Genomic DNA, 21,653 nt, shown 5'->3' on the forward strand with positions numbered 1-21,653 from the left:
CTTAGATCCAAAGCTAAGGTTTTGAGGTGGAAACCCTAATTCCTTAGCTTAGGGCCTAAGCAGCCCATGGACTCCCTTCCATGAGGCTTGGACGAAATCCCCTAGAATCTTCTAGAGATTTTCGGCCTACCCCAACAAGGGTGATCCATGAGCCCAAAACACCAACTATCAAATAATTACAAAACATCCCATGTATTTTTAATCAGTTCCTTTAATCCCAAAATTAATTCCAAATTAATTTCTGATTAAATACTAATTAATAATACGATTTCTATTTAATATATTATTTACATAACATATTAATAAATCATTTTATACATCAATTTATTATTCCAAATAATAAATTCAACATCTCTCTCCAACAGTCATCTTGTCTAGTTACCAGTGTGCATGCAACCCAAAAGGACCATGTTACTATCAAATCAAGTACATAGCAATTATAGTTATGGTCATAGACACCTAATATAACACAAAGATGTGTCGAATGCTTAATATTATCAAAGATCTAGAAGAGTTCAACATAAACTTCTCTGTGAGAGCCAAGTAGGGCTATGAAAAATCATTAACCCTAGAATGATACATGCATGTACATTAAATAGTCTAACACTAGAAAACCATAATGACAGATAGATAGGCCCAACCCGCTAATAAGTGAGACTATTCTAGTATAAAACACTTTGACACGATACATTAATACCCCAACAATCTCCCCCTTTGTGTCAAAGAAAGAAAGGATATTCTTCATTGTTGCACTTTCTTAACCTTGAACGGACGAGTCATTAGATTCAGAAGGGTATTTCAGATTGTGAGATACCATCTGATCATGCCAGTAAAGCACGTCAGATCATCAGCGTTTTTTGACTTTGTAGCTTCAACCAGACCCAAAATGTTGTTCAGAGTAGTTATTGGATATAAATGTTTGTCGAGTAAGAAGAACATGCTTTTTACCACCTTTTCGCCATCCCTTCGCTTGTACACAACATTCCAGTTTTCCTTATTGATTGCCTAGCTTCAGCTTTCGGAAGTCCTTCGGTTCTGGTTTAGGTTTCACAATTTGTTTTTTTACACAACAGCAATTTCTATATCCATCTTTTCTACTTCATGAATATAGCAAATCATCATTCTTTTCAAATGAGAAACAATTGGTTCATACTTCTGCTCATCCTTTGACAAAATCAGGAATAACAAAATCCAATCATTCGGATTTATGCACTGAAGATCAGCGAGAGTAAACTCGAATTCAGTACGACTTGAACCCCTGAAACCTTTAAACCTGACATTAATGAAGTTATCAGCCTGAAATGGTGCATAAATCTTTACCGCAACCACCTTCTGCAAGCTCCAAATCTGAAGTTGAGGTTTTCCATGCTAGAGTTATAATGAGAATAGCATATGGTTGACATCATAATGTGAGAGTGGTTCCCTCTCAATATGCTCAAAGCATCTAAATAGGAATGCCCTCAGAGTAATTGGAAAATCAAACTGCGAATCAGGCAAATTCACCTGTTCGAAAGAAACCATAGGCTCTAACCAATACAAACTTGGATTGTCAACAGCCTCATTTAGAATCCTTTCCATGGTAGACGTGAAACGCGAAGTCCGGGACATCAAGGATGTGCCCGACGTATGCGATTTTCCCCACGTGTTTCCCGAGGACCTTCCAGGGATACCACCCGTAAGACAAGTCGAATTCAGAATCGATCTGATTCCCGGAGCTACCCCAGTAGCCAAAGCGCCCTATCGATTAGCCCCGGCAAAGATGCAGGAGCTGTCCAGCCAACTGAATGAACTACTTGGAAAAGGATTCATCAGGCCGAGCTTCTCACCTTGGGGAGCACCCGTGTTGTTTGTGAAAAAGAAAGATGGATCGTTCAGGATGTGCATCGACTACCGAGAACTCGACAAACTTACCATCAAGAACCGATACCCCCTACCCCGAATCGACGACTTATTCGATCAACTCCAAGGAGCCAACTACTTTTCCAAGATCGATCTGAGGTCGGGATATCACCAGCTGCGAGTCCTAGAGAGTGATGTTCCCAAGACGGCCTTCCGGACGAGATACGGACATTACGAGTTCGTAGTGATGCCGTTCGGACTAACCAACGCCCCGGCTGTATTCATGGATCTAATGAATCGGGTATGTCGTCCATTCTTGGATAAATTTGTGATAGTATTCATAGACGACATACTCATTTATTCAAAGAATAAAGAAGAACATAGTCAACACCTGAGACAAGTCTTAAAGACGTTACGGACTGAGAGACTTTATGCAAAATTCTCAAAATGTGAGTTTTGGATTAGAAAGGTGGACTTCCTCGGTCACGTGGTCAGCAAGGAAGGAATCCACGTGGACCCCTTGAAAATCAAGGCTATCGAAAACTGGTCTGCACCAACTACACCAACAGAAATTCACCAATTTCTAGGTCTTGCTGGTTACTATCGAAGGTTCATCCAAAATTTCTCCAGCATCGCAAAGCCTCTTACCGCTTTAACCCAGAAAGGTGTGACCTACAACTGGGGAGAAAAGCAAGATGTTGCATTTCAAACCTTGAAACAAGCCCTTTGCAGTGCACCTATCCTTTCTCTCCCGGAAGGGACCGAAGATTTTGTGGTGTATTGAGACGCTTCGAAGCAAGGGCTGGGTTGTGTGCTAATGCAGAGGGGAAAGGTTATTGCATATGTCTCACGACAACTGAAAACGCATGAGGTCAATTACACCACTCATGACTTAGAACTTGGAGCAGTGGTCTTCGCTCTTAAAATCTGGAGGCACTATCTTTACGGTACCAAGTGCACTGTCTTTACAGACCACAAGAGCCTCCAACACATCTTCGACCAGAAAGAATTAAACATGAGACAACGACGTTGGGTCGAATTACTCAACGACTACGAATGTGAGATTCGCTATCATCCGGGAAAGGCAAACGTCGTAGCCGATGCCCTTAGTCGAAAGGAGTACTCAGGCCGAAGAGTGAAGTCATTAGCTATGTCGATCCATTCGCACCTGTCAACACAAGTCAAGGAAGCTCAAATAGAGGCTTTGAAACCCGAAAACGTGGCAGGTGAGACCCTTAGGGGAATGGACAAGAACTTAGAAATCAAGAGTGACGGAGCACGCTACCTCATGAACCGGATCTGGACACCCAAGTTTGGTGGATTCAGAGAGGTAGTTATGAGCGAGGCACACAGGACCCCATACTCCGTACACCCAGGGTCAGACAAGATGTATCTAGATCTCAAGCAACTCTACTGGTGGCCGAACATGAAAGCGGAGATCGCTACTTATGTGAGCAAGTGTTTAACTTGCGCCAAAATAAAAATAGAACACCAGAAACCCTCAGGTCTACTCCAACAACCTGAAATACCTGAGTGGAAATGGGAGCAGATTTCCATGGACTTCATAACCAAACTACCCAAAACTCAGAGTGGCCAAGATACTATTTGGGTAATCGTCGACAGATTAACCAAGTCAGCCCATTTCTTACCGATCAAGGAAACCGATAGGATGGAAAAACTATCAAGAACCTACATCTGGGAGATCGTACGACTTCATGGAGTACCGTTGTCCATCATCTCAGATAGAGACAGCAGGTTCACATCCAGATTTTGGCAATCATTGCAAAAATCCATGGGAACAAGGTTGGACATGAGTACAGCATACCACCCTCAAACTGACGGGCAGAGTGAGAGGACGATCCAAACCTTGGAAGACATGTTGCGAGCATGTGTAATCGACTTTGGCAAGGCATGGGATATTCACTTGCCTTTGGTCGAGTTCTCTTATAACAATAGTTACCATACTAATATCAAGACCGCTCCATTCGAAGCCCTTTACGGCCGTAAGTGCAGATCACCCCTGTGCTGGACGGAAGTGGGCGACACACAATTGGCAAAAGGTCTAGTCCCTAATAGCACCCTCACTGGTCCGGAGATCATCAGAGAAACTACCGAAAAGATCATGCAAATACAAGAACGACTGAAGTCCTCAAGGGATAGGCAAAAGAGCTATGCCGACAGGAGACGTAAACCCTTGGAATTCCAGATTGGCGACCGTGTACTACTGAAGGTCTCACCCTGGAAGGGCGTGATACGCTTTGGGAAGCGTGGAAAGCTAAATCACAGGTACATTGGACCCTTCGAAATCATTTCGAGAGTTGGTCCAGTGGCCTACAAACTCCAGCTTCCAATCGAGCTTAACAAAGTACATCCAGTATTCCACGTATCGAACCTGAAAAAGTGTTTGTCCGACGAAACACTTGTAATTCCACTCGATGAAATCGAGTTAAACGAAAATCTTAACTTTGTGGAAGAACCCGTCGAGATCATGGATAGGGAAGTTAAACGGACTAAGCAGAGTCGCATTCCAATAGTAAAAGTTCGATGGAATGCTAAGAGAGGACCCGAATTCACATGGGAACGGGAAGACCAAATGCTACAGAAGTATCCGCATCTCTTCCTCAGCCCCTAAAACTTTTATCTTGTATTTAATTTCGGGACGAAATTCCCTCTAACGGGGGGATGATGTAACAACCTGTTATTTCCGGGCATTATAAATCGAGTCTTGTAACCTCTTTGGAATGTAATAGGAATATCATCGATAAATGAATTATTCAAAAGCTCTTATTGGAGTACACTATGTAGTAGATATCGTCTTAAGGTTTCCAAATATATAAAGAACACTAAAATCCGAGTTATGACGAAGAAGTTATGACCATTCTAAGATTTCCGACAAAACCGGCAACACCGATTAAACGAAAAACGCGAAGTTTCAATACAATAGTTTTTAGCCTTAAGTATCTAAATAAAACTTATAGATAACATCAAACCGTGAGCGTACATAAAAAGAACGTCCAAATCTGACTTCGTATGAGGAAGTTATGATTTTTCCAAGGTTCGGGTATAGCAGTAGACAGCTAAAAACTCAAAATAGAGCTCGAGATACTTTTGACCAAAACAACCTAAATGAGAATCGAAGGTCTCAACATTAGTAGCGCAACGGCGAAAAGTCTGACGAAAACGGACATCGGATGAAGAAGTTATGGAATTTTAACGGACTTTTCGTGTCCCGGCCCGTTAAAAATAAATAATTAAAAATAAAGTCAAAATTTGCCGATGAAGTCTGAACGAGAGTTGTAGATCATATTTTTAGCTACGCATGCATATAAAGAACGTCGAAAACGAAGCTCGTATGCGAAAGTTATGGATTTTACAAGTTCGGGGTCCAAAATCCGAGGCTGTCAGGCCCCACGACGTGGCACAAGCTTGCCGCGACCCGGCAAGTGACTGAGGGCGTCCAATCAATGGAAGAGGATAGGTTTTAATCTCCACGACGTGGCCATCACTTGCCACGACGTGGCACACCCCAAAAATGCCCCTATAAGTAGATTTCAAGGGCTCCGAGTTCCATTGTTCAGTTCCTTTCTTTCTCGCGCCGAAACTCTGCGTTTAAGCCCCCGAGACCCTCCCAAAGCCCCGGTTTTCACCTTCAAGTCCCGAAGGAAGGTTTTGTGTTCCCGAGATTCCCGAGATTCCCGAGAGTCCCGAGATTTTCCCGCGTTTTCAACTCTTCCTGTCGAAGTTCTGCTCGATTCTTTTCTCGACTACTTCAAATCAACCACTTCAATCAAGTGAGTTCATATCCCCTTCGAACACTCTTTAAATACATTTTAAATGCTTTTACACTCTTTTAGGGGAGGAATACAAGTAAACACACGACTAAAATCGTGTGAAACATCAATCTTTTGATATACTTTTCATACTGTTGTTTTAATTATCTTATGAAGTTATTATGATGCAAAACACCTCATAACACAGCTTTACCCTCTTGGGATACAATATGTTTATATATAGAAATATGTTTTATTTATACGTTTACATACAAATACATCATATCAAGGGTAACATTCTTTACTAAATCATTTTATGCATTCAAAGAACTTATGATTTATGCTTTGTCAAACATTGTGAAAAAGGATAAACTTTGCATACAAACTACTACTTTAATACAGACTTAGTTGAGAATCCGTGAGACATGTACATCTTCAAACACTGTTTTTTTTTTTAGAAAAGGTATCGCTACAAGTCCTGTCTATAACCAGAGTCTCCCGTTCGGAGAACGTGTCAAATGTGTATAGATCTATACGGGAAGTCATGATCCCGCGCCCTGACTGTTAGCTACAGTCCGTCTTTTGGGGTGACAGTTGTCATAACGCTACGACGCCTGAAGAACGTCGCTACAGGCATATTATGTTTAGTATGGTTATAAAACTCATCGGATATACAATTATTATGGTATTATGCTTTTATGAACGAGTAGCTATTAAAACTATTCTTCATCTAACAAGTGCGATCTTCGTATAGCTTTACTATGTAAAACTATGACACAACTTACAAGCACGTCGGTTGCTTGCGATTTTCGGTCTTGGAGACTGCCAGTTATGTCAGGAAAATAAGGGTTTTTCCTGTATACAAACCAAACAACTAACAGGAAAATAAGGGTTTTTCCTGTATACAAACCAAACAACTAATAGGAAAATAAGGGATTTTCTTGGTGCAACCATTTACAACTTATAACACGAACATTCATATGCATTTCATACTTTTATAAGAAAATAAGGGTTTTTCTTGGAAAACACAACAAATCATATCTCAACTATTAGGGAAAATATGGGATTTTCTGGATCTAATACATTCATTTTCAACACAACGAATCATAACTCTTTACAATTGAAATACTGCGTTTTCTGGAAAACATACACGAACTTTCGAATGGCGTACATTTTCTCAAAACACTACTTATGAACTCACCAACTTAATTGTTGACACTTTTTCTTTGAAATAACTTGTATTCTCAGGGAACCGCTAAGCAGATTTGGAAATCAACTTTTGGGGATTAATGTGCTGACGTTAATTACTTCTTTTGAAGGATGTTTATGTATTTATCTTTTGAACAAGTAACGAATACGATTATGTAAACATTTTGGAAACATTAATATATATGGTGGTGTGTACTTTCCTTTCTATGAACTGTTATGATACTGAATATGACGTCCTCCGCCCCCGAATGTTTCCGCCGTTCTGGTTTGGGGGTGTGACAAATGGTGCTTCATCATCGTCACTTGCATGATGAACTGTGAAGGGACTAAATACATAGTTCCGAAAGTCATCTTGATCATCCCCATAAAGAATATTAGGATCATCTTCTCGTAAAGGAGAAGTTGTGGAAGTGCTTGGACCGACGGTAACACCGAAATCAAATGCCCCTGTATCAAATACATTGACAGTCGACATCGAAGTACTGATGGTGGTTATGGTTGCTATGGAGTCGGTATACAATGAAGTGGATAAAGGTACACAAATTTGGGGTTGAGAAACTCCAAAAGAAAATTTGGGTAAGGGGGAAATGGTGATAGGTGTAGTGGTTGTAATTGGAGATGAAATGGTGGTTGGAGAAGGTGGAGGAGTGGGCATGTCAAAGAAATCATCTGTTAAATGAATGGAAGTTGAAATCAGAGATGATACCTTCGGAATAGAGTCAGTAGGAGTTGGTTCCGAGAGCAATGGTTCTGACGTTGTAGAAGTATCCTCAACTTCCTTCTGAACTTGTTCAGTCCTCCGAACATCCGAGTGAGTTTTTGATTCAAAAGGCTCCTAAGCAATCAGAGAAGGTGATCTCGGTTTACGAGCTTGTTTCTTGACCTTCTTCGTTTTTGGTACTACTTCCGAAAGAACAACCTTTGGTTTTCTCTTTCCTCCCATCTTTGCTTTTGCACCCTCTTCAATAGCTTTCTTAAGATCTTCAGGCATAGGTCGAACACCAAATACACGAAGCTTTCGGTACTCATTCACGATGACATTGTCAGTCGGATCATTCAACAGCATGGCTTCTGGAATAGAACCCACGAAGCTGAACTTGGTTGGATCAAATGTTACAAAAGAGGATGTTTGTAGAAACATAATGGCAGCCATAACCGAATTTTCTGCCATCGAAACTTAGAAGTGAGTCAGGGCTCGCTTGACGATAACAGATCAAATCTGAGCACACAAGATCTCTGAATGTCGTGTAGACGAAACAGTGCTTTGAACAAGTCGAGTCTAAAGAATAGCACCATAGTCCAAATTGATTCCTCTGTAATGACCATAGATTAAGGTGTAAAATAACTTAATAGCATTATCGGACCCAGCAAACCTTTCAGAGAAGCTTTTGAACAACAACAACGTGAAAAGCCCATTCTGCATAGGAGGTAGACTAGACTTCCTGAACTTGAGAGAAGTGAGATATCGCTAATAAACCCCATCTAGTAGAACATTTCAATCAGTGTAGAAGAAGAAATTGAGTCAGGATCTACAAGCCCTTCAGTAATAGCAAACCCTAGGCGTCTACAGAAACGGGATTTTGAAATTGAAGTCTTGTGAGAAGCAACCTCGAATGTAATAACCCCTTCAGCCTGATTGTAGTTTGCAGTAGAATACGCCTTTGACAAATGAACCAAGGGTACAGATTTAGCCATGGTCAATGCTTGAGCCAGTGGTGAGAAACGGAGACATTCGATCATAGGGCGTAAAGCTTCAGGATATCGAGAAGAATCAATATCGAGGGTAAGGTTTTGTTGAGGCTTCACGTTCAACATCATCATGGAAGCAAATTGATCAGAAAACGAGGTAGTCTCAGATGAACCAACCATGGAAGCAGTGGAGACGGTGATGAACAATAGAGAGAGAAAAAGAGGGTTTTTCGCCTTGAGAGATTTTGAAATCTTTGATAGTGGTGAGAGAAAATCAATTGTCAAAACCCTTTTTATACATCATCATAGGTGAGAGAAAATCGGCGACTGACAGTCCATTATCCCTAAAAAGTAGTCTGGGAAAGTGTAATAGGTCATCATGCATCGGACGGCATGTAACTGACAAAAGTGATGTCAAGAAATTGAAAATGATGCGCCCAATTTTGAAATATTATCCCCAAGAAACCGCCGTTTCAAAGCTGCTTTTTCGGAATTAATAACAAATCACCACAACCTGTCACTGAATTATAGTAAATAATCGGAACCAGAACAAGACTTGGAAAAATCAAAAGATTTTTGTGCAAGAGTGTGCCAAAGAAAAAGAAATAAAATAAGTGTATAGCTGGGGAATTCTGTGATGTCAATTAAAAATTAACATAAAGGCAGTCGGATCCCGGGCAACGATCTCTTCCTTTGGAGTCAAGATAGACTCGTAAGTGCTTGTGTGGTTTCTCGTTGAATTACGATCATCTATTTGTGAAGAAATAGTGAAAGGCTTCTTTTCATAGGCTTATATGGGTGGCTAAAGCTTCAATCGAATTCTGAAACTCAACATAAGTTCAAAAAACCGAATGAAGTACTTGTTTGACCGGTGTAGCCAATGAAACAAGTAAGCTTGGAATATCTTATAAGTGACTGGATAGTAGTGAAATCGCAAGAAAAATATAAATTGTATCATTAGTCTTGGGTCGATAGATTTTCATAAAGATCACTCAAAACTTGGAAAAGAGAGAGAGAGAGAGAGAGAGAGAGAGAGAGCTTTTATGCTTTGTAAGGTACCAACCAAAAGGTTGTTTGTGTCAATTCTTTGGTGAAAAATCTAAAACATATTAATTCTTCACCATCAATTCAGAAGTAGGTTTCGAATTTTGGGTTTCACTTAAATCGTAGTGATAACGATTTCAAGATCATAAACACAGATGTTGTGTAATCATAAAACTTAGTGGTAATTTTTGAAAGTCTCAAGGGTTACAATTGTGAAAGTGAATGTGATGGAGAAATTATAAGGTGGGTCCGAAGAAAGTGTACCTCTACTACAAACGAAGGACTAAGCAGTCAACTCTTAACTCAATGTCAGAAGAGTAAGGTAGCTCAATGCCTTATGTGATTAGTTAGCCTAATTGGGAAGAAACGATCGGAATGAAAGTTTCATTAAGGCTTCAAACATAGATTCTCAAAGGTTTGGGTTAACATGCAGAATCATGCTTCTAGGGACACTTAGATAGTACAAAGATTCGGAATGTTATACCTGCCCCATCGTTCTGAATTGAGATCATGATGAATATGTACCTAAAAGCTTCTCAATAGTAAAATATTTTTGTATTTTTGTTTTTCTGAAAAAGATATAAAAACAAAAATAAAGAAAATATCTTTGTAATTTTGATTTTCTGAAAAAAGAAATAAAAACAGAAAAACAATTCAAAAACACTAATGAACAGTATCTTCTGAATCATTCTGAAGCTTGAAACCAGACGGAAGACACTTAAATAAAAAGTATACAGAGGCGTTCTGAAACCCAGATGAATAGTGTGCTCCAAAATATTCTGAAGCTCGGATCGTGAACAGTAAAATCTGAATGATTATGAATGCTTGGAAGTGAACAGTAAAATCCAATTATGAAAGGGATTTTGGAACCGAATCAGCTTCTATCATTCTGAGACCTTGTAAAATACGATTGAAAGTCGTTTCTGCCGTCAAAGTAATGATGTGCACTCACATCATTAACATATGTACCAACATCATTATCACCGATATACTTATAATTCTCTGGTTGAACATATATAACCGGTTCTGGCACCACGTTTACATTTTCAACAACACTATGATATTGACTTTTACTTGGAGTTGTAAAATTACCTATTGTGGTGTTGCTCCCTTTTTTGCTGGATAAGTTAGTTGCAGATGTCTTTCCTCTATCAACAACTTCGTTACCCCGAACACCTTCTTCAACCACCATATACACAGACACGGGTTTACCTCCAACATTATTTATTACCTTTATCAACTTTCTAATATCACAATCATCAACAATAGCACAATAATACATTTAGTCGGGATGTTGATAAGACAGACTGACTTTTGATTCATCGGGAATACACATCTTGTTTTTCACCAAATAAACAAATTCAGTGAATGTAGTGGTCTCGAAAAATTCAACACTGTAATAAAACATTTTCGGAATGTATCGCAATGGCCATACATATGATAGTTGGGAATTAACAAACTCTCATCTTCCTTCAATGATAAGCAATAAGAAATACTCGTTTGAACTCATTCTATGAATTTTGAAAGAAAAAAAAAAACTTAAGAAGAAAAATCATAAACTTTTAATCTAAAAAATATAAAATTTCTCATATATACTAAGTACAATATAGTTGTCAACACCTAAAAAAATTAGTCAACTTCTACAAATAAATAGTGTATAATGCAAAAAAAGAGTTAACTTCTACAAATAGGTAGTCCATAACACAATAAAGCAGTAAAAAAACGGAAATCATAGGTTCCTTGTCGAAACCGTATTTTTTTTAAATATCTACGGTTTGGGAGACCGTAGGCCTTCGAGAGCATACTTTAGGTTTCTAAAAACCTATTGTTTTCAATTTCAAAAATGAAAAAAAAAAATACTTAAACCAAAACCGTAGGTATTAAGGCGAAAGAGTAAGTGATCCTAATCATCTACGGTTTTGGTAGTTATATTGGGACAATGTTAATTTTTGGCTAAAAATTGATAAGTAATTAGTGGTTTTGGCTAGTTCAGTAATTTGTAATTTTGTAATTTGTAATTTTCTCTTCTTTTTATGATATAGCCATTAAGACTTTAATTTAATTTTATAAAAAATATACAAAAGCAAAGTGTGGTTAAAACAAAAAATAAAAGTACTTTTGTGGTTAAACAAAAAAAATATATATCGGATTTTTATGGAATTTGGCCATATAGAAAATAATTAATAGTATATATTTTTCTCTCAAAAATAAAAAACTACTTATATATTTATAATACTTTGTTTTAGTCTCTGGGATAACAGAAAAAAGAGTGTTGCACAAAAGCTTGTTTCATTGTTCAAAGCATTCTACGTTGAGGTTTCATTTTCCAAAGGGTTCATAATTGAAGGTTCATGGAGTTTAAAGCTTTCCACCTACAAATCTAGTCCATCTGTCAACTTCTGAGAATTCTTCCATACCTTAAAGCCATATTCCACTTTGTGAAAGTTGATCCAAATATAGCCATGGATCATGACACTTCTCCTTCCATCCTTTTTCATGCTATTACAACTATTCATTTTCTCAATTCAATGTCCATATCTTCTGTACCCTTTTCAGTTTCTTCTCACTATTTCACCACTGCTATTCAGGTATATATATTCTTGCTTTTATTGTGATTGTTTTTGTTGTATTTAATCACATATAATCTTACTTATCTTTGTTGTTAATTACTTAATGAATTGCCTTTTGGAATTTAGGCAATTTCTCAAATGTTTTATGTAATCTTTGTTGTTTATATGATTTGCATTTTGTGACTTGCTTCAAGCATGGTTGTGTGTCAAAGTTTTCTTGTTATATTGTTTTGGTTGATAATCCGTGTGGTGTTCACAAGGTTATTATTCTTCATTACTTCATATGTGTAATTCATTTGCATCAACAGAAGTTTTTGATGTAGTTTCTAAACTATATAGTTTTGTGCTAGGTGTTTGCAATATTTCATCGGCATAAATGGGTGTTTGTGATTGGTTTAAAATGATAAGTCGCAATAAGAGAAAGAAGAAAAATACGCCCATAAAGTTGAAGGTAATGGCTTTACCGATACGATCTTATTTTCATCTTTGTAATTTGAAATTTAAATTGAACGTAATTTACGTTATATCTTTTCTTACTTCATGGGCTTAACCAGAACAAACTTAATACGAAAAGCTAGATCATATATGTGCTTATTATTTTACTTGTTCCAATTTTATTGGAGGTCCCCGAAGGGACACTTAATGCTCGTTATAACAGATACAACATGATTCCATCGATTCAAAAGGCGTAAATAACGGGTATTCAATGGAGAAGGAATTGGGATTTCTTGTCTCTAGTAGAGAAGTTAAAGGTCTTAGCATGGGAACCAAGGAATTAGCCGCTATACGAATCCAAAGTGCATTTCGAGCATATAAGGTATGTGTTTTATTGTTTTCATTTTGTGGGTCTCATGTACATGTAATAAGGATGGGACCCACAAACAGTTGCGGGTTTACTAAGGATCCAGGGTATCCCGTGTTAGAATTTCGAAAGTGATATCATTGTTCTGTTATAAAAGAACGTTTCTTCATGATACTCTTGTTTTGTATACAACTAAATTAATGATAGGCAAGGAAAACGCTACGTTATCTACAAGGGATCTCGAGATGTAAGGATAAACTTACCTTTAGACAAGCTTCTACTGCTCTTGAAAGATTGCATTTTTGGAGCAAAATCCAGGCGGAAATCAATAGTCGTCGCATGTGCATGGTCAAAGAAAGCCGAGTAAAGCAGTTGAAACTTGAAGATCGGTTGAAAGTTGAGGCCAAGCTTCATGAACTTGAGGTACAACTTAAATCCCTACCACATGATATTTAACGCTAAAAGTTTGGATGTGATTGTTTAGTATAATACTTTTGGAAGGAATCGAATGGAGTTGGGTTATGAAATAATTAAAATCCTGAAAAAACAAAATCTCTAGAGGTGTTTGTTTTTAATAATCTTGAAGTTATATATATATATATATATATATATATATATATATATATATATATATATATATATATATATATATATATATATATATATATATATATATATATATATATATATATATATATATATATATATATATATATATATATTGTAAAATTATACAACTATGTTTTCTATTAACCAAATCGTCTATAAATATATTATAAATTCCTTTTTTTATGGTTCTCATTCTGTAGAATATATTATTGATAATTATATTTTGTAAGAATGAAAATGAGTGAAAAACCATACATGAGAATAAAAATGAATAAAAATTAGTGAGATTGTATGATAATGACGATAGTTGTGTGATGTTGAACGTATACACATTATCAAACAACTTATTCTTTTATTTATTCTCATATAATAACACTGTCCACACACGGCCACATAATAGATATATATATAAAATGAATTTTTTTCACCCACCTTATTAAAAGCGAAACTTGAAGACTCCGACGAAATTATAATTTTCATGGTTGTCAAACTCGTGATTCTGATCTTAGGATCGTACGATCCTACGATCCTAAATATGAAAAATGAACCAGGTTGTAAACAGATCGCATGTAGGATCGTAGTTTCGGGGTCCGATTCGATCCTATATTCCCTTGATTATTATTTTTTTTTGCAAATGATTTTTTTTACCATTTTATGTCTTTTATCCTTTACCAATTCATCGTTTATAATTGTGTGTTATGACTTATGACTAATATTTTAATGTTTTTGTAACATTTGAACAAAAAATTGAATATTTTTTATATTTTAAAATTATGTTTATTTCTCGATCTTGATCTTGTAAACCCAAAAACGATCATATGTAGGATCCCGATCTTGATAACCTTGATAATTCTTTTTGGAAACTTAATACACCAATTCAACGAAATCTAAAATCCCAACTCCATCATATCCCTCGGAATCTACAAACCCCTGACTTTTATCTATGTTTTTGCATTATCGTCCTTGACTCTTGAAAAACAACTCTTTGTTCTTGTGAAAAAACCATGGTTCTAAAAAGCACGTCATGGCGCGCCTCAAGGCGTGCCATGGTGCGAGGCGTGGTGTAGCCGTTACGAAAATGTTTAAGGCGGGTTTGTTAAGCGTGACACCCAAATAACGTGTCAATGCGCGTCTTATCGCGTTATGGCGCGAGTTTTTTTAATTTTTTTTTCTTTTGTTTTTTTATCGGGCCTAAAATAAATGAGTTTTTGTTAACTTTTTCCTATTAGATATTAATATAACACTTCTAAAAACTTCATATATTTGATAAAATTCAATAATTATATGATTTATATCTTTTTATGTATATAATATAGTCACACCTTGAAAAACGTCATGACTCGCTAAGGCTTGTCATGGCTTAACTTTTACCTCACCGCCAAGCCACGCCTTACGTTATTTAGAACCTTGGAAAAAACCCTAAGAAACATTGTAAATTTGCAAAAGTAGTATCAGTAAACATGTTATTTGTTTATAAGTTCTTAACTAAAAGATAATGAAACTAATATACAAATGATATGACCCAATATACTATTTTTTAACAATAACTATTTTTAATGCATAATGTATGAGTTCAAATCCTCTTTAGGCTAAGGTCAGTGTTCATCACCAACCTACTAAAAAGGTATTTTTAGTCGGTGTCATATTAACTTCACTACATGTTCATTAACTATTAAAAATGGTTACCACTCCATAATATTTATCTTTTTATTTTTTTTTGTGCATTAGATTAATTAAAAACATAATTAATAAACGTAAATAAATATTTTACATTACTTAAAACCTCATTAAATATCTCAAATTTAAAACCTAAATTACTAAAAAAAACATAGAAATTTAAACATAAATTACTAAAAAAAACATAAAAACATAGAAAATAATAATAATAACAACAACAACAACAACAACAACAATAATAATAATAATAATAATAATAATAATAATAATAATCTAGGATGGAATTCGTAAATTTTAAAAATTTGTTTTAGAAGGAAATTAGAGATGGGGTTTGTTGTGCTTTTGACCCAAACTTAAGAGACCATAGTTAACAATTGTTGAAAAATATGTTCTCTTCTTGAATTAAATAGACACCTAGCTTTCATCTTCCTCACTTGAAATACCTACATATTTCACACCTTTAAAAAGAGTTTTTTTTTTAATTGCTTCCGAATGCTCCAAACGGTCAAAAAAAAGAAGCCAACCAATAGCAAGCTCCGTCTTCATCTGCCTTTGCAGAGACTCCACAGCCAAGCCACCGGACGTTGGGACGATATTCACTCGTCCCTTGGGATGCCAAGCCAACTTCACACATGCGTTTATACTCCATTCTGAATAGCCTTATTATATAAGATAGAACACATTTTGATGATTTTTTCTGAAGATGGGAGTTGGTTCCCAAAAAAAAAAAAAAAAAAAATGAGATGACCGCGTAAACCAATATCAACTCCAGTAGATTTTCACCAATCTTAGAGCAATTTCGACGGATCTGCAAACTTGTGTTTTGCAGGCTCAATTTCCTACAATGGATCTGTATAATGCCATAATGGTCGGCAATTTGGTGTAATGCTATGGTAAGACAGCAAAATGGTGTAGGACTATTCATCACCCCTATATATATATATATATATATATATATATATATATATATATATATATATATATATATTCAATTTTATCCATTTTATAATAATAAGAAATCATTAGTGTTATTATTTATTTTTTTTGGAACTAACCTAGATACTATATTAAATACTCGTTTGTTATATATCTATAATTTTAATAGTTTAGCAAAATCAAATAATTAATACATTATGATTTCATCATATCACAAACTTTAACAAGCATACCATAATCCATTATTTTATCAATTAATACTATTATTATTAGTAATTTATATATTATAATAATTAAGTTAAATGAAATCATATAATATTAAAGAAAATATTATTTTATAATTATAATGTTAAAATATATTTTTAAAGTTATTTTTTTAGTATGCAGTTGGAATTGAAAATAGTTTTTAAGAGATTTTTACCTAAAAATTGTATAATTTATAGCGGTAGCTTTGGATGGTCTTAGAAAATGGTATTCCCTCCGTCCCAAATTGATAGTCCACTTTTGATTTTTGAAGTCTTTTTTCTTCAACTTTGACCTTAAATATTTTTATTTGTGTTATATATTACTTGATAAAACTTATAAAAATGAACAAACATTTAAAATACAATCCATTCATATATTTTGCATCAAGTATTATCTATTAAAAACAAAAATATTTAAGATCAAAGTTGAAGAAAAAATTTTCAAAAGTCAAAAATAGACTATCAATTTGGGACGGATGTGGTATTTATGATAAATAGAGATAGAAAGAGGGAAGAACGATGGCTGGAGATGGGACCCACAAAAAACCATTGTGATTTACTAGAATTTATGATCCACTTCCTAAACTTGCTTTTTATCCAAATTCATTTTTTACTTTATTTCCAAATTCATTACTCTCTGGCCCATTTATTTTTCATTTTAGTCAAAATGATCTCTTTGGTCAATTTGGTCATTCTTACTATTTTTTTCTTTTTCTTAATTCTACCCACTTAAAATGAAAAATAAAATAATATACTATGTATTTGGATTACCTTACGTTTTGGATTGTTAGTAAAACATTAGGTTATTTTCCTATACGATTGTGGCTATTGTCATGTGTCTACCAAAATTTTATGGTTATAACTTGGTTCCATCATAAAATGCCGATTTACAAACTAATTTTTTTTTTCTTATATACATTTTCTTTGTCTATTCTTTTATAGCAAATCGTTTATTATTATTATTTATGTTAGTTTAAGTTGTCAACCCATATAAATATAATAAATAGCAATCTACTTTGTCTTGGACTAATGCTAGATACAAGTAATCATTTTAATAAATTCTTATTTCTTTTTTACATATTATGAATAAATTTATAACATTGACTATCTTTACAATTAAAACCAATGACCATTTTTGTCAATTGTATAAACGTGGACCATTTTTGTAATTTATTTATAGTTAAAACTTGGTATTGTATCTATAATTCCAGTATAATTATAACCATTGACTATTTCTGTAATACGTCTAAATATAAACCATTTTATATATGTTTCTTCACATCACCTTATTTTCTGTCTATTGGATTTTATATTTCATTGTATAACATTGTGATTTTTAATTGATATTTTGAAACCATTTTACATGTTATTTAAAAATAAAGATGATAGATTTCAGACAAAACATGAAACTATATATAAAAATAACAGTTTTCCAAATGTATGATTAATGATTACGATTTTAAATCTTTATATTGTTTTACTTAGTTAACCGTGTAGCACACGGGTTATAACCTAATTTATGATAAATAGAGATAGAAAGAGGGAAGAACGATGGCCGGAGATGGGACCCACAAAAAACCATTGTGATTTACTAGAATTTTCGATCCACTTCCTAAACTTGCTTTTTATCCAAATTCATTTTTTACTTTATTTCCAAATTCATTACTCTCTGAGCCCATTTAATATTTCTATCTATTTTGGTAAATAAATAGTATTACTCATTCTATCAAGTAATAATATTCTTTTAGGAATAAAAGTTTTGATTGTAAATTAAATTCTTTTTTATGTTTATACATTTTTAATTTACTTTTGAATACTAGTTATAATTTAAATGTAATAACTATAACTTATAATATCATGTTTAATATTGAATGATATTAGCTAGTTATAAATATAAAGTTTATTTTTTTTGAAACCGGCAATTTTTATTAAAAGGCACTCACTAGCAAGTCACTAGCAAGAGCCAAACTTATCAAGGTATAAATATAAAGTTTAACATTGTTGTCTCGAATTCATATAAATTTTAAATATAATTTTCAAAAATTGAAATGTGATAGCTTCAATTAATGCACATTACTTGCGAAAGAAGTGTGGTTAATAGAAGTCTGATGCGACGATGGATGAAGATAATCAATTTCACAATTTAATGTTTGATATAAAAAAGATAAAAATATTTACTTCAATTTACCATATATGAATTGATAATTTATGGAAAATTTATTCCAATGTATAAAGTGTACCTTTTTGTCAAATGTATGTATGATATTAATGCATAATATATATATATATATATATATATATATATATATATATATATATATATATATATTAAAGTGTTTTATAAATGTAGTTTTTTATTTAATAAATTTTGATTTAAAAGTGTTCCATAATATAGGAACAATTTGTTAGAATTTTAAGATAATATAATTTATATTTTTTACAATAATTTTTTTTTAAAAATACATGTTTATTAGAAGCTAATTAATATAAGTGTGTCTTTCACCATTTAATATAAGTTACAGAAGAATATATTGGGAATGTATTTTTTTGGATAAAAAAATATTAAATAGAATAGGGTCATAGATAAACACTATTTGAATTTTTGTATTTCATGATCTAAAAAATTAGAGATGATCTATCAAGAGTTTTTCCTTAAATTTTTTCATAACATCTCAACTCTCAACTCAAACAATTTTATATGCCTTAATACATCTTCATGATAGTAGAGCTTTTTCATCAAATTATTTATAACACTTACCCAATTTGATCTATATAAGTTTATTGATTTTTATATAAGTTGGTCCGTTTTAAAGTTACATTCAAATAAATAAAAGACAAAAACACTAATTGAAAAAGCTCTTTACAAGAGCTTGTACATTCATAATAACTTTTGAAAAACATGTCATAATAATAGGTGATAAGATTTTCCATTCTTTAACAATGCCATTTAACAGATGAAATGGTGTGATGGGCCTAAGACAATGGTGGAAACCACATTCAGGAGGATACAACAAAGAGAGGAAGCAAATAACAAACGTGAACGAGCATTAGCATATGCATTTTCTCATCAAGTATATCCTCACAAAAAAAAAAAAATCACGTCTTTATGAATTTTTTTTGTTTTGAAATCAATGAAACTAAATTTATGTTATGATGATTTTATATAGTGGAGGGCTAATTCAAGTCGATATTTTGGCCAAGCTTATTATGATCTAAGCAAAGAAAATTGGGGTTGGAAATGGACTGAACGATGGATTGCGGTATATCGATTAGAGGCTCATGTTGTTGTTCGGCCCATTGTTTCACTAAAGACCAGACAACCGAAGAAACCATGTGAAAGAACAAAGATAGAGGTTGGAAATGAAAAATCAGATAATTAATAAGTTATTGCGTATGAAAGAGATCGCATGTTTGGTGTTTTCATGACATGTCCCTTTCGGTAGTACATAGTGAATGGGTGTGAATTATTTATGCTTTTTGATTTATTTGTTTATATTTTATTGTAAGTAATTTTAATTTTTTTTTTGGAACCAAAAGTAATTTTAATTGATTTTGGAAGGTTTCTATGACATTCTTCAGTTTTGTAAATGATATTCTAAACTTTAAAAGCATCTTTATTGGAAGTATCTTTTTTGTATGAATAATTAATAGAGTTGCTATTTTCTTTTTGTTTTTTTCATTGATAAATCTATTGAATGCTTATTTTACTTTTAAGTTTTGTACATATAAATCCTTTTAATTCAAAAATAGCTCATTTCGCATCCTTTATTGTATTTAAATTTTAAATAATTATTTTTACTAATTTATTTATTTTATTACTTATTTAATATTGTTTTATATATAAAATTCTAATTTATAACAATCATATAATATTTTCAAATGTAAATAACAAAAATAAATAAATATATAAATAAAAGAAACATTGTTTTTCCACCAATTTTATAGGAAAAACATTGCTGATTTTTTTTCATCAAAATCATTCCTACTTTTTTTTTATTAAGATTTACCAAAACTCTAATTTTATGGTTTTACTATCAGTTATATTATCATTTTGATTTCATAAATAATTATAAAAAATATTTGATTAATAATAAATCATCTTTCGTTTGAGGCCATGAGGTATAATCCCTACGTCATCTCCTTTCACCTCACCACCATCTCCTTGTTGTGTACATGTAACATGAACCACCTTCATGAAGAAGAGATATGAACATGGAGAAGAATGAGATTGGGTGAGAAAACCCACACTCGTCCCCATTGGTAATGCCTCAAGCTTCTTCCTTATTTGTTTGTTACTTCCCATATGACGCATCACGAAACGGCACGATCGTGGAACCGGGAATGGTGTGCACAACCATGGCCACGTATACCGTAAGGCCTAACACCCTAAGTCTATCTCTCTATTTATAACTAACTTACAAATCTCTCTCTCTCTCTCTCTCTCTCAAAATGAAAAAGAAAATGTGTCAATCTATTTTGCTCAATTACTGGTTACTCCTTGTAGCTAATTAGTACCTACTATCTAGAGTTATTAAAAAAAACTTAGAGAGAATTCTTGATGTATCCATGTATTATGTTACAAAAGATGTAGAGGTGTTGTCATGTATTTGGAATGTGGGAAGGAGTTAAGACTAAAGTGCCCTCACTTATGATTCCGAGGATGAAATGTTTTAAAGGGATGAGAGATTGTAACACCATAATTTCTGAATGTGTAAGAGTAAATCGAGCGTGTAGATAATAACCCTTAGATGTGTTGGCAAAATACCAAACTAGAAATTTGTGTAGTTTCGAGAATATTTGTTGAATTTATATTCATTCTACTATTAGCAAATAATCGGTGTTTTATATTATGAACATGAGACTTACTGGCTTTAAATGATAAATTTTTGTTCTTGGAGTGTAGCCATCATGTAACACCCTGTTATGGTTCATTCGGTGATTCAGGGTCGTGGGTCGGAAATCGATTTTGTAAAAGCTTTGAGGTCTTAAGGAGGCGAATTTAGTGCTTGAGAAGGAGGTAATGATGGTTAGGAGATCAAATCTTTGAATTTTGTTTTAGGCCGAAGAGTAGAAAAGGGAAAGTCATAAGTTGGGATCCGTACATGAAATATGGATTTTATTCGAGAAGTTTTTAGTCCAAGATATCTAGATGATATTGTGAGGCTTTTCATCACCTTTCTATAGATATAAAGATTGTCAAAATCGGAGTTAGAATGAAGAAGTTATGGCCATTTGAAGTTAGGAGGGTTTTTAGGTTGAGCCT

At 33.9% G+C, this 21,653-nt stretch overlaps 1 protein-coding gene across 1 annotated transcript; it reads left to right on the forward strand.

Annotated features, from left to right (window-relative positions):
- Positions 1-13,126: 13,126 nt before the first annotated feature.
- On the forward strand, positions 13,127-20,156 carry LOC111916864 (protein IQ-DOMAIN 10). Its single transcript, XM_023912520.3, has 3 exons — positions 13,127-13,346; positions 19,345-19,461; positions 19,558-20,156. Exons 1-3 carry the CDS (start codon positions 13,263-13,265, stop codon positions 19,768-19,770), a joined length of 414 nt encoding a protein of 137 aa, XP_023768288.1. The 5' UTR covers positions 13,127-13,262; the 3' UTR covers positions 19,771-20,156.
- The last annotated feature ends 1,497 nt before the right edge of the window (positions 20,157-21,653 follow it).

The sequence above is a fragment of the Lactuca sativa genome, chromosome 9 (genome assembly GCF_002870075.4).
Source record: "Lactuca sativa cultivar Salinas chromosome 9, Lsat_Salinas_v11, whole genome shotgun sequence".
NCBI lineage: Eukaryota > Viridiplantae > Streptophyta > Magnoliopsida > Asterales > Asteraceae > Lactuca > Lactuca sativa.

Bases quoted from the DNA above. Each gene is read 5' to 3' on its own strand.
- LOC111916864 (XM_023912520.3), top strand. From the start codon at position 13,263: ATGTGCATGGTCAAAGAAAGCCGAGTAAAGCAGTTGAAACTTGAAGAT. The intron at 13,347-19,344 runs GTACAACTTAAA...GCCATTTAACAG, and splicing joins CCAAGCTTCATGAACTTGAG to ATGAAATGGTGTGATGGGCC. The intron at 19,462-19,557 runs GTATATCCTCAC...GATTTTATATAG, and splicing joins CATATGCATTTTCTCATCAA to TGGAGGGCTAATTCAAGTCG.